The sequence below is a fragment of the Lactuca virosa genome, chromosome 5 (genome assembly GCF_052849685.1).
Source record: "Lactuca virosa cultivar CGN04683 chromosome 5, Lactuca_virosa_CGN04683_v6, whole genome shotgun sequence".
Taxonomy (NCBI): domain Eukaryota; kingdom Viridiplantae; phylum Streptophyta; class Magnoliopsida; order Asterales; family Asteraceae; genus Lactuca; species Lactuca virosa.
In genome coordinates this window covers 403,511,272-403,525,927 of record NC_136430.1, presented here as the reverse complement: position 1 = coordinate 403,525,927, position 14,656 = coordinate 403,511,272, and the positions used below count along the sequence as shown (strand labels likewise).

The 14,656-nt window shown below is 37.6% G+C and overlaps 1 protein-coding gene across 1 annotated transcript; it reads left to right on the top strand.

Annotated features, from left to right (window-relative positions):
* Positions 1-11,957: 11,957 nt before the first annotated feature.
* Positions 11,958-12,803, top strand: LOC145113906 (uncharacterized). The gene has a single exon (XM_079049947.1). It carries the CDS (start codon positions 11,958-11,960, stop codon positions 12,801-12,803), a length of 846 nt encoding a protein of 281 aa, XP_078906073.1.
* Positions 12,804-14,656: the final 1,853 nt, after the last annotated feature.

Genomic DNA, 14,656 nt, shown 5'->3' with positions numbered 1-14,656 from the left:
GTATTTGGGGATGGATTTTGAGGGATGCATAAAATGAGTGTTGTTCAAAAGAAGTGGGCTAGTGTTTATGAAGATTCTGAGTATTTAGGATTAGGGAGGTTCTTAGGAAAATTTAGACACAAATGCATGCATTGCGGTCTTGGAGTAATGGAGAGGCTCAAAATGGATTGTATTGTGCGATGTTGGTAGCTAAAGTATTGATATGATAATAATAAAATCAGTTTTGCTTGAGGGCAAGCAAAAGGCTAGTGTGGGGTAGTTTGATAACGTCTATTTTATGCATATATTTATGACGTTTTCTAATTATTTTATACTATGTTTTTATGTTATTTAGAACTAAAATATACTTAATATGCTTTGAAATGTTCAAATATAGTAAAATGGGAGTTGGAATGCAAAAGGAGGAAAAATGAGCTAAAAAGACGCAAGAAAGATGTTGTTGGACAGCTTGACCCCTCATCAGCGTTTTGGTCATATATCATGACTCGTAACTCCGATTGACGAGATTCAAAATGTTCCGAAAAATAGAAAAAAATTTGGACGACTTTTGTGTTTTGATAAAATGTTGATTCCCAACGAACATGCCATGGTGAATGGAATCTTTGCGATTCTTGATGCTGACTTGGAGAATACGTGATTTTAATGAAGAACACGGCGTGTTGGCTATCAACCACGCTGTGTTGACACTTAAATCTATAAATCGAGCCGAAAATTAGCTCTAATGATATATATATTGAACCCTAGATCGATTCCTGCGATTATAAACCCTCAAGAATCTGTTTTGAGGGTCTAGAAGGCGGTCGGAAGGTCGTTAAGCTGACACAAGCAAAGATCTGAGGGATTGGAGAGCGGATTCATGCCGGAGATCATGTGGTTTGTTATCATGACCATGTTTAGCATTCTACTTGATTCCAGTATGTTTTTACTTTCTGATTTGCATTTTAAAACCTTTCACTTTGTGTTTATGATTAGATGAATCCTTGAATTTGTGGATTAATTGTCATTTGGATTGTTTATTCGTGTTTACTATATTTTGTCAAGTTTGATTGCAAGATCCATATGTGTTAAGATTGTTACTTATTCCTTATTGCTGAATTAATGGTGTTTAGATGACCATCTAACTTTGTTAATTTGAATCAAATCTATATACTAGGATTTTGACCAAAACCTAGGGTTTGGAAATAAGTGATGAATTTTAATGTGTATGCATGAGTAGACGACCAATCTATGCATGAATTAATTCCTATGACCATTAGGATTAATAAAGATCAAATCTTGTTTAATACGAACTAAATACTGATTTGCATGATTGTTTGTTCACTTGATCAATGAATTAATAGTTGTGCTAAAATCAAAGGATTAGTTATCTAGAACTAGAGCTAGTCATTTTAGGAATCGGTAAACAAGAATAAATAAATATGTGTGCGCAATTATCTATGATTTTAAGATGTAATTTATCTAAACCAAAGTACCTAAAGAGATTTGTCTTCGATCAGTTTATCGAGATTTGATGTTTAGTCGTTTGTTTGAGTTTTAATTCCATAAAACCCTTTCTTTAATGCTTTCGTGTGTTTAGTGTAACCTATAATCAAAAACTCCAAATTAATTCACCACTGTTCCCCTTGTGTTCGACACCTGTTCTTACCACAGATATACTATTGCACGATTAGGTTCACTGCCTAGTGTGTGTGTGTTAGTCCGGTTGCGATAAAATCAGTTTTATAAATTTAAAACTTGAGCAATTAATATATATATATATATATATATATATATATATATATATATATATATATATATCACACATCATGTTTTTGGTGCCATTGTCGGGGAATGGTTTTCAATTAATTTAGTTTGTTTGATTATTCGTTATTTGTTTTTAATTTTTAATTTTATTTTATTTTTCTTTTTATTTTTTTTGATATCATGTCACTTGTCGGGAAGGTTTTTGTTGTTATGTGTAGGAATTCGTGATCATACGCATTGCTTGGTTTTACTTTTTGCATGGGTTTCGAGATTACAAGCGATTAGGGAATTCTTGACTTGTTTAGTCTACTACTTTGGTGATTTTTCCAACTCAATCCATGAGGCGTAGTATAGCAAGACGCATCAAGGTGGTTAAGTGGAAGACCGAACTCTTGCTACTCTTGACTAGTTGGGTCAACTCTTGTTCTACTTATTATTTAATGGTGCAAAGAAAACAAAGGAAATAGTCTGATAGATCCCGAAAGTTTTTGTTTTCACAAACTCTTGCATGCAAGGGATTTAATCAACAATTGTAGCTTGATTTCGACGAAGACGAGTGATCGTGATATCATTTTTAGTTATTTTGGTTTGCTGTTTTTTTAGTTATTTTAGTGAGTTTTTATTTTTATTTTTAGTTTGTTTAAATTTTTGTTTTCCATGTTGATGCTCTTGATGTTTCAGATCTTTGCAGAATTTTTGCCCTTCGGATGCTTTCAAAAATTTTAACAATCGGGGTTGAATGTTGAATTGTCACGAGAGAAAAAGTCGTGCGGTTTTTGAAGATTCAATTGAAGACCATATTTTTGAATAAGTGTGGGGTTCCCTACTTGATGAAGAGAAGATTTTTGAAGGAATTATATAGAAGGAAGAGTTCGGTAATGGTCCTAAGACCTTAAGAACAAAAGATGCATTATTTTGGTTCTTAAAGACATTCTGAGAAGTCACCACGACGTGGAACCATTAGACCACGTCGTGGCATTCTTATTTTTCACAATCATTATGACTCCTCACTCGACACCACGACGTGGCGCTGCTTTCCCATGTCGTGGATGAGGATCAGCACACTTTTTGAAGATGGTCTTTGGTTTATTTTGATTCGGCACATTTGCATTCATGCGAGAAGAGCCTAGAAGTATTGTTTCCAACCATTATACGAGATGTCCAAGTCTTCCGGCACATTCAGAAGAAACATTCCAGTTTCTAGTCTTCCAACAATTTTTGGAGCAACTTTTAGCCGCCCCATTCGATATCGTCACAACTAGCCCATGGGAGTCTGTTCCAACTCTCTCTCTTTAATTTTATGTTATTTAATTGTTTTAGCATGCAATGGGGACATTGCATCAAATAAGTGTGGGGTAGGGGTCGAATATAGGAATACAAGCTTACTAATAAATTAAATTTTTGAAAATTGACTAAGATTTAAAATTTATTAGAAAGATTTGAAATAATAATCTAAAACTAAATTTAGTGAAAAATTGTTGTGTTGAGATCTAGCTTGCTAGCGTTGTGTGGGACGATCCGATGCGAGTTTCAATGTTTATTTGAGCCAATATATGTTATAGTGTATTTGTGGCTTCCCTATCCTAGTGAGATAATAGAACAAAAACACGACCTTGCTTTGTTTGAGAGTCGCAATATGTTTAGCATTGTGTACCAGAAATGTATCTAATAGAGATTATGTAGTCATTGCACATTAGACTAATATCTCTAACCAATAAGGATTGAAGTTACGTTCCCTTTCTTAAGCATATGTTTTTAGGATTTTTAGTTTTGAGTGAAAAAAGTGAGAAAAGAAAAAAAAATTGAAAAAAGTTATTAAAAAAGGAAGATAAAAAAAAGATAAAAAAAAAGAAAGATAAAAAAAGAATTGCAAAGTTTGAAAGAGTCTAAAAAGCTATGAACATCAAGAATCATCAAAGACTCAAGAATAAGGCGAAATTTGTCAAGTTATTTATTGTATTTGGGGATGGATTTTGAGGGATGCATAAAATGAGTGTTGTTCAAAAGAAGTGGGCTAGTGTTTATGAAGATTCTGAGTATTTAGGATTAGGGAGGTTCTTAGGAAAATTTAGACACAAATGCATGCATTGCGGTCTTGGAGTAATGGAGAGGCTCAAAATGGATTGTATTGTGCGATGTTGGTAGCTAAAGTATTGATATGATAATAATAAAATCAGTTTTGCTTGAGGGCAAGCAAAAGGCTAGTGTGGGGTAGTTTGATAACGTCTATTTTATGCATATATTTATGACGTTTTCTAATTATTTTATACTATGTTTTTATGTTATTTAGAACTAAAATATACTTAATATGCTTTGAAATGTTCAAATATAGTAAAATGGGAGTTGGAATGCAAAAGGAGGAAAAATGAGCTAAAAAGACGCAAGAAAGATGTTGTTGGACAGCTTGACCCCTCATCAGCGTTTTGGTCATATATCATGACTCGTAACTCCGATTGACGAGATTCAAAATGTTCCGAAAAATAGAAAAAAATTTGGACGACTTTTGTGTTTTGATAAAATGTTGATTCCCAACGAACATGCCATGGTGAATGGAATCTTTGCGATTCTTGATGCTGACTTGGAGAATACGTGATTTTAATGAAGAACACGGCGTGTTGGCTATCAACCACGCTGTGTTGACACTTAAATCTATAAATCGAGCCGAAAATTAGCTCTAATGATATATATATTGAACCCTAGATCGATTCCTGCGATTATAAACCCTCAAGAATCTGTTTTGAGGGTCTAGAAGGCGGTCGGAAGGTCGTTAAGCTGACACAAGCAAAGATCTGAGGGATTGGAGAGCGGATTCATGCCGGAGATCATGTGGTTTGTTATCATGACCATGTTTAGCATTCTACTTGATTCCAGTATGTTTTTACTTTCTGATTTGCATTTTAAAACCTTTCACTTTGTGTTTATGATTAGATGAATCCTTGAATTTGTGGATTAATTGTCATTTGGATTGTTTATTCGTGTTTACTATATTTTGTCAAGTTTGATTGCAAGATCCATATGTGTTAAGATTGTTACTTATTCCTTATTGCTGAATTAATGGTGTTTAGATGACCATCTAACTTTGTTAATTTGAATCAAATCTATATACTAGGATTTTGACCAAAACCTAGGGTTTGGAAATAAGTGATGAATTTTAATGTGTATGCATGAGTAGACGACCAATCTATGCATGAATTAATTCCTATGACCATTAGGATTAATAAAGATCAAATCTTGTTTAATACGAACTAAATACTGATTTGCATGATTGTTTGTTCACTTGATCAATGGATTAATAGTTGTGCTAAAATCAAAGGATTAGTTATCTAGAACTAGAGCTAGTCATTTTTGGAATCGGTAAACAAGAATAAATAAATCTATGCGCGCAATTATCTATGATTTTAAGATGTGATTTATCTAAACCAAAGTACCTAAAGTGATTTGTCTTTGATCAGTTTATCGAGATTTGGTGTTTAGTCGTTTGTTTGAGTTTTAATTCCATAAAACCCTTTCTCTACTCCTTTCGTGTGTTTAGTGTAACCTATAATCAAAAACTCCAAATTAATTCACCACCGTTCCTCTTGTGTTCGACACCTGTTCTTACCACGACTATACTATTACACTATTAGATTCACTGTGTAGTGTATGTGTGTTAGTCCGGTTGCGATAAAATCAGTTTTATAAATTTAAAACTAGAGCAATTAATATATATATATATATATATATATATATATATATATATATATATATATCACATCACAATGCAAGATTCATAAAGACAGTTAGCATCTACTGGGCCGACATTGGTGCCTTCGACCCACGGGTACAGTGAAGAGACTCACTTGACTAACGAATCAGCTAAAACACATCTCCAAGCCTTGTAACCACTACTACAGCAATCCTATCACATCATACAAGGTCCAACCTTAGTCTACATACTAAAACCAACCATTTTGACGAAAAACCAACCTAGGTCAAAAGTCAATGGCCATCGTTGACTTTAGTCAACCGCCACATCGTGGCCTTCCTTGGCCATGTCGTGTCCCTCATACAATCACACAGACAGGAAATTCCCAGTCCCCATGTTGAGGCGACCTATGGCCACACCGTGGGCACTGGAATTCTAACAGCTTAATGGATTAAGCCGTTTTCTTTGATTCCAAGAGCTCCAAGCTCATATCTAGTCCATTCTATGGTCTAAATGGATAAAATTTCCAACTTTATCTATTAAGACACCCAAAGAGATCAAGATCTCTAACCCTGGGTTCAAATGAAGCCAAATACCACAAAGTCTTAACCATTAAGTCCTTAATCTGCAAAAGTCCTTAACCCAACCACTCCAAAAGGGTTTATAAAACCATATCTATCATAAAGATGAAAGCTTCGTAGGCACGCATGTCCAATACATGTCTAAAATCCATTTTAGGTGAAAATGAGCTCTAAAGCCCAAAACTCAAGAAAATGACAAGAACTTCTACCAAAGACTAGATCCACAACATATGATGCTCTTGGGACTTAGGAGAGTCATAAAGTTGCCAACTTTATGAGCTCATTCCTTCCAAACTTTCCCAAACATGAAGAACATGGGACAATATTCAAGATCTAGCCACTTTAAACCATAAAGCAAGGAACCTGGACACTTACAAAGGTCCAGAGATGCCCAAAATAGGTCTTTACTTCAGCCAAGAAGCACCATAATCTTTTCCAATGCCTCTTCTTTCATCACAAGCAACCCAAGTCACCAAAATGGACTCACAACTCACAATGAGGAATTAGGGTTAGGGTTTCTGAAACTTGAGGGAGATGGAGGCTGAAAATGAACCCCAGAAATGGCTAAGAGGGGTTTAAATATGAAGCAAAACCTAAAAAAATCATGGGCTTGGGCCAAAACAGCTGCCACATTGTGGGCATCCTTGGCCACGCCGTGGTGGTCCAATAAAACATGCGGTCCATTTAATTAGTGCCATGTCGTGGGCATCCTTGCACCACGTCGAGGCATAGGGTTTTTTCCTAAAGCTTCATCTTCAGCACCTAATAGAAGTAAGCTTAACCATTCTGGAACACGGGTGTTACAACTCTCCCCCATTTAAACTAGATTTCGTCCTCGAAATCATTCCTTACAACTTTCTCTGTCAAACCCGACATCACTACCAAACCTTCCTGGATACTAACCAGGATTGAGAGGTCTTCTTGAGTAGAAGACTGCCTTCTGTTACTGATATCAAATCCCCAATCTTAGCAAAGATCACATATTATGACGAAGACCGAATCCATAACCAATTATCTTAACCGGTGAGGAGTAACCATCACTACTCTACTTGAAATTCTGTAACCCAATACCTTGATTGTCTTACAAGCAGAAAAACCATTCTGAAACACAACCAATATTACTCAATTGTGCTTCCCGAACTGAACGTATACATTCCAACCCTGAATTATCCTGCTGGTACCACTGGAAAACAGAATCCTTGACCAATCATTGCTACTGAAACCTTCCATTTAAAAACAAGGGGGACTCCCAACATGAGTCACAACCCTAAGTGCCAAGCCAATATCTAACTCACATCCCGATAACCAAAGATTCACATATTCATTCTATCCGAGACCTCCTGATTCTATGGTGGCCTTCTACTAAACTGGGATGTAGAATCCCCATCCTTCCACTGAGACTGACAACCTCGTGCTTGGTCGTACCACGAGACTCCGCCCAAGAGTCTTACTGATATGGTTATCCTAGCATGTTTTCCAACATGGCTCCAACAGTCCCTAAGGGACGACATAACCGACCAACGCATGAATAAGAAGGTAATCCACTTCGTCCTAGGTGAATGCTACCGACTTATTCGTAGTCTTGCATCACAACCGAACCCAAAGCGGGCTACAACCTTCCTCGATCCCATGAATATTGTGGCCATCCCACAGACTCACAACCAATCCTCCAATGGTTTAACTCATCCAAGTTAACCTAACCATTTGTGCCTAGCCCATGGGTCTCACCCATCCTATCATAACCAAACAGGCCTCGCCCACACGTCTCACCCAATCCACTCAATCGAACGGGCCACGCCCATGGGTCTCACCTAGCCTAGTGTATGCTAAGACTCACATCATAGACTTACAACACTTCCACAACATCCTATCAACCTTGTGTATGCTACGGCTATCCTGTAATCTTACAACACTTCCATATCAGCCATGAGCCTACCCTATGGTCTTGCCATCCACCCACCATACCAAACTAGAATAAATCATGAGTCGAAACCTCATCCGAATATACTCCAATCAAGTTTTTGGGTCATGCTTCGAACCCCAAAGCCTTTATCAGAAAAGAACAAGTAGAAAGGCTCTAATACAACCCTCACCCTGAACCTATTCACATATACATCATGCGCCACTACTGGTGCTTCACGTATTCGGCAAGATACTCTGAATTCTCATTCCTCGTACAAACCTCAGTCCAAACGGTTCTCCCTCACTTTTATTCAACTATGCTTTTCCAACCACTTAATTGATGGATTTCCGAACCATCTCACAACCTTACTATTCCACTGATATCCTTCTGAACTTACAAGAGCTAAGATTCCAATACCAAAAGGCATGGGGTATCCACTCCCCTAACCGGATCAGACACTTTACTACCCTTGCAGGAAAACATCATTGCACCCAAAGCACCTTCCCCCGATACAATTCCATGTCCTTGAGTAACTTCGGTTGTTCACAAAAGACGAATAAACCCTTGATAGAATCGGATGGATCTCCAATCCAAAAACTCACTTGTCGAAAGTCTGATGCACTCGGAATGTTGCCAACAGATACAGTTCGAATCCTCATAACCATTCCAATGGTTGAACAAGCTCATGAAAACAAAGTATCACCCACATCCAGTAGTGATAGATCGCCAATACTCTTACCCTACGGAAGGTAGCGATTAGCTCAACGAACTAATCAACCATTAACTGAAATTCAACCCGAGCGACAAAATTACTAGGTACTCTCACTTCACTTTCCCTAAAGGGGCAGCCAACTACCATGAGATCTTGGCCTGAAGGAACTTATGTTGCGAGTGCCACAATCACAATCCTGAAAACATGAATCTGGCATCAACTTCCTTGATCTCACGATCTGACCAATCCTTACACTCCGCAACCATCCGAAAATCCAATAATCAAACGAACTTACACAGAAACTCCCCAATGTCTTAAACCAACTTATCCAGAAACACTTTAATCATAACTCTCGGCATCCAAAATGGCATATGAAGATCCTTCGATAATAATAACCATGCAATCAAAAAGGAACTATGATTCTTAGGTGGAGACTACTAAACCAAACATAATTACACAACAATCGCATGATCCAATAGCATATATATATATATATATATATATATATATATATATATATATATATATATAAGGCATGAAGAAAACTAAATGAAATGTACCCACGATAGCATCTGATGAAACTCGAGTCTCCCCCTTCTTCAACTGTAATGCTTGACTCCTCGTTGTTGTAGCCTCTGCTTTGCCCTCACAGCCGTCAGTAATCCTCAATGTAACTGGAGTAGGTGCACTCACCACTCCACCCATCAACCTCATACAGTTGGCCTTCTTATGGCCCACTTGATTACAGTGAAAACACATCAGAATCGAGCCTCGATGACAATCCCTGCTAAAGTGACCAGTCTGACCACAACTAAAACAACCCCTTCCTTTCTCACGAGAGCTCCCCTCGTGAGTCCTCCCACACTTGGCATAATGTCCTCGAACTTAATGGCCTCCCAATCGTGAATCCTGAGTCTTGGGCCTCTTCTCATGGCCCACTGCAGTTTGAACCTCCTCCAGTCCGCGCTTCAATCGAAGCTGCAACTCAATCTCCCGCTCCTGAGCACTAGCAATCATATCATTCAGGGTCTTACACCCTAACAACCTCTATGATGTCATCCCTTAACATATCTTGGTACATCTCTTTCTTCATCTCCTCGTCATCAGCATACTGTGGAACCAACAAGGCCCTCTCTTAAAACTTGGCAGTGATCTCTACCATGGACTCAGTAGTCTGGAGAAGGTCCTGAAACTCCCTCGCCAGCTGTTGCACCTCTATCGTTGGTGCAAACTCCTCCTCGAATCTCGTAACAAACTTCTGCCAAGTCATGGCCACCATAACCACATATCCTACAGCATGACTGACCTCCTCCCACCAATCTCGGGCTCGATCTCTCAGAAGACAAGATGAAAATCCCACCTTTGCCCCCTCATGGAAGAAACTCGTTCGCTGAGCATTATCCATGTCAGCGATCCATAGGTGGCTAGCAATGGGGTCCTTAGCCCCAAGTAACTCTGGAGCTCCACATGCCTTCAACTCTCGAAAAGAGGGAGTCCGAGCTCCGAACTGACCTGTCGCGGCCTCGGCCCAGAATGCCCTGAATCGCTCATCCACAATCCCGGTGCGAAACGTGTCCAGACTCTTGTCCAAAATCTCCATGATCCCCTCCTTGACCGTACCGAAGATCACAAGAGTCAACTCCAAAATACCGTACGTGATCTTCGACGAGATAAACTCCCGCATCTGCTCATCCGTCGGCTCGATACCAACACCTGAGCCTGAACCAGATCCTCCTCCATGAGTGTTGATCACCATTCTGAAAAGAAACCATACAATAATCAGAACATACCTACAAAATTCCTCATCCTACAAGCTTCCGAGGATCTCCGTCACTTTCCTTGATTCGATTATGGATCTTGTGCTTTCACTACTACGGACCCAATACTACCTTCCATACCTACCCTTACTTTCTTTAGAATTATCCTGAATCCTCTAAGTCACCTTCACAAACTGGTACTCCAAGTACTCACTAAAAAGCGCATCCAAATCCCACTAAAACACTTCCTAGGCTCTCATAGGTTCCCCACCCTACCATTAGCTGCTAAAGAAATCTCACTAATATAAGCTAACCGTTTCATGAATACAATCACATGCAACAAGGCTTAGATAATCCTTCGACTAAAAGACTCAACCCTACAACGGTTAGACTCAAACGAGAGTTGCGTAATAGGGCCAAATCAATCACTCTGAAATTATTTAACCTTTGCAACATGAAAATTAACATATTCATGAAATAATTAACTCACATCAACATGAGTTCAACAAAGCACAAAGCAAGCAACATTTGGGCATCGAAAAAATCTAACCGGCACATCACCTAATCATGCCATTATATCTAATCATCAGTAATCCATACTAGCATGTAGTTCTAAAGCTCAACTAACAGGCATGTAAAGGCATTTCTCCTAGCATTCTATCATACATTCCTGAGCAGATCCTTATCCCTAACCATTAAGTCCTTACCCCCAACCACTCCATAAGGTTTTCTAAAACCATATCTATCATAAATATGAAAGCTTTATAGACATGCATGTCCAATACATGTCGAAAATCCATGTTAGGTCAAAATGAGCTCTAAAGACCAAAACTTAAGAAAATGACAAGAACTTCTACCAAAGACTAGATACACAACATATGATGCTCTTGGGACTCGGGAGAGTCATAAAGTTGCCAACTTTATGACTCCTTCCTTCCAAACTTGCCCAAAAATGAAGAACATGGGACAATATTCAAGATCTAGCCACTTTAAACCATAAAGTAAGGAACTTAGACACTTACAAAGGTCTAGAGATGCCCAAAAGAGGTCTTTACTTCAACCAAGAAGCACCACAATCCTTTCAAATGCCTCTTCGTTCTTCATAAGCAACCAAAGTCACAAAAATGGACTCACAACTTACAAGGAGGAATTAGGGTTAAGCAGTGGCGGCCCTGGGGTGGTGTCGGCGGTGCGGTCGCACCAGGCCTCCGATTTTAGGGGGCCTCCGATTTTTAGGATAATTTATAGTTATAGTATTGGTATTTTTGTAAAATATATTTTTATGTTTTATCAATAAATAAAATTAGCCCGGTAACTTTTGGTTCCAATTTTAGATGCGTTTTAACATTTGGCCTCCGATGCGTTTTAATTACCGAAACAAAGTCTCACTTTAAAATCATTGTCAACTAAAAGGTGGGAAAGTAGGATTGAAAGTGTGAAAGCCATAGTTACTCAAGCTCCTGAAATAGTAAAAGCTCTGCATAAACTTGTTGAAGAAGAGACAGACATAAAGATCATAAGTGAAGCTACTTGTCTAGCAGAGTATGAACCTGGCAGATTTGACTTTATAACAGGTATGGTTATATGGTATCATATATTGGCTAAAGTAAATAACCTGAGCAAACAACTTCAGTCTGAGACTATGCGTATTGATGAGGCAATGAGTAGTGTGGGAGCACTTATTGAGTTTTTTAAAGACTATCGAGAGAATGGGTTTGGGAAGGCTTTGGATTGTGCGAGAGCTATAGTTTCTGATTTGGAAATTTATCCAGTGTTTGTTGAGAAAAATAATAAAAGAAAAGTTGTTAAAAAAAGACATTTTGATGAGAATGACATTGGGTCATCAGAGCCGGTACATGAACTTTCACCTCAAGAGTCATTTAGGATTCAATATTTTGTGTACATAGTTGATCAAGCTATTGGTTCATTGGAGCGAAGGTTTGAACAATACAAACAATATGAAGACATTTTTGGTTTCTTATTCACAACAGAAAAGTTGAAGTCAATGAATACTAGTGAGTTAAAGTCATGTTGCAAAAATCTGGAAAAGAGGCTGCAAAATGGTCATATCTCAGACATTAATGTTGATGATTTATTCAACAAACTGGAGTTGTTACAAAAACATTTACCGGTTGAACACAATACAGCTAACGAAATACTAAATTTCCTAAAAATGATGAACACTTATCCAGTTTCTTGTCTAGCATACAGAATATTGTTGACTATTCCTATTACAGTTGCATCAGCGGAAAAAAGTTTTTCAAAACTAAAGCTTTTAAAATCTTATTTGCGCTCGACCATGTCTCAAGAGAGATTAAACGCTTTGGCATTGATTTCGATTGAGAACGAGTTTCTTGATTATGAAAGTCTCATAGATGAATTTTCTTCTAAAAATGCTAGAAGGTCAATGTTTAGAAAATAGTAATGCGTTGTTTTTTTTTGTTGAAAAGTTGTCTATAACAGTTTTACAGTTTTATTTGATTACTAATGAGTGATGAAGACATTATTTTGTGGTAGTGAATTTATGAGATGTTTTTTAGCAACTTTATGTTTTGAATTAGTGGTAGCAAATGTAGTTAATAATATTTACAAGAAATTTTTGTGGGGCCTCATTTTAGTTTTTGCACAAGGCCTCCGAAATGTCAGGGCCGGGCCTGGGGTTAGAGTTTCTGAAACTTGAGGGTGATGGAGTGATATGTGCATACCTACATATATTTTTTATATCATATCTTAATATTATTAGCTATATTTATGCTTGTTATAGAACAAAAGGTACTTATTATGTTTAATATCGGTTATGTAGCGTAAAAGACATTCTCGGAAGCAGTATGGAAGCTGGAAGCAGGAATGAAGAGCTTAGGCAAGAAGAAGACACAAGAAGGATGTTGCTGGACAGCTTGACCCCTCATCAGTATTTTGACCATATCTCATGACTCGTAACTCCGATTAAGGTGATTCAAAATGGTCTGAAAACTAGACACAATTTCAGACAACTTTCATGTTTTGAGAAAAGTCGGATTTCCAACCACCACGACGTGGTGCTCCAACTACGACGTGGTGCACCAACCACGACGTGGTGAATGGAATCTTCGCGATTCTTGACGCTAGCTTGGGGATTACGGGATAAACACGAGGACCACGACGAGGTGCCATTACCACGTCGTGGTGGACAAATTTTAGGCAAGTATATATCCGAACATTATGACGAATTGGGGGACTTGGAGGTGACTTTCTGGAGAAGTATTGCAACAAAAACCCTTCTAAGAACCCTTTGGGGTCGATTTTGGAAGCTAGGAAGTCCATTGGAGCAAGGATTCGCATCTACACATTCGGTTTGATCAGTTTAATGATGTTTAGCTTAGTTTACCTTATGTTTATGTGTTCATCAGCTGTGATTATGAGCTAAAAACCATTGCTTTCGTTTAGTTAGATGAAACCTAAAACTATGAGTTAGTTTCTTACCTTATGGATTATATGAATTTGATTTATGCATGTGTTTGATTATCATTACCTAGCATGTGAAAGTTTGTGACTTTGTTACTTAAATTCAAGTTTAGTGTAGCTTAGTGACCATTAAATTACATGAACTTGTTTACCTAGTGATTTAGTGACCATTAAACTGCTATAGCTAGGATCGACCAAATCTTAGATAAGTAATAAAATTAACAAATTTAGCTATGTTGGAGAACATAATTGTGACCATTATTGTGTTTGCTTAGATAAATCTTACATAGCCCATCTATAATGAATAACTAATTCTGTGTTTTGCTTGTGTATGACCATACAAGGTAGTTCATGAATTGGTGAAAATATTAGTAAAATTGGACTTGAATTGCTAATTACATATAACTTGGTAACCAACTTCATTAATCCATAAATAAGAACTAACCATATGAAAATGTGGATTCGAAACTAAATGAAAGTGTTTTTTATATATTGATTACAATCATTTTTAGTTGAGTGCTTAAGTTTTTCTGAACTTGTAAAATCAGATAAAAACCCCCCATTTTAGTTGTTTTTCTTAGTTTAGTTTTTAGTAGTTATTTTATTAATTAAATACTGTTCCCTGTGATGGACACCCGACTTACCTAAACTATTCTATAATTTGACTAGGTACACTGCCTGGTGCATTTTAGCTAGTTAAGTTCGTTAGGTTATAAATTTAAAACTAGTGGGTAATTTTTAGCACGTCATGGAGGCTGATAATGAACCCCAGAAATGGCTTAAAGGGGTTTAAATATGAAGCAAACCCAAAAATAATCATGGGCTTAGGCC

Excerpts from the sequence above, each read along its gene's own strand:
- LOC145113906 (XM_079049947.1), top strand. The coding sequence starts at position 11,958 with ATGGTTATATGGTATCATATATTGGCTAAAGTAAATAACCTGAGCAAA.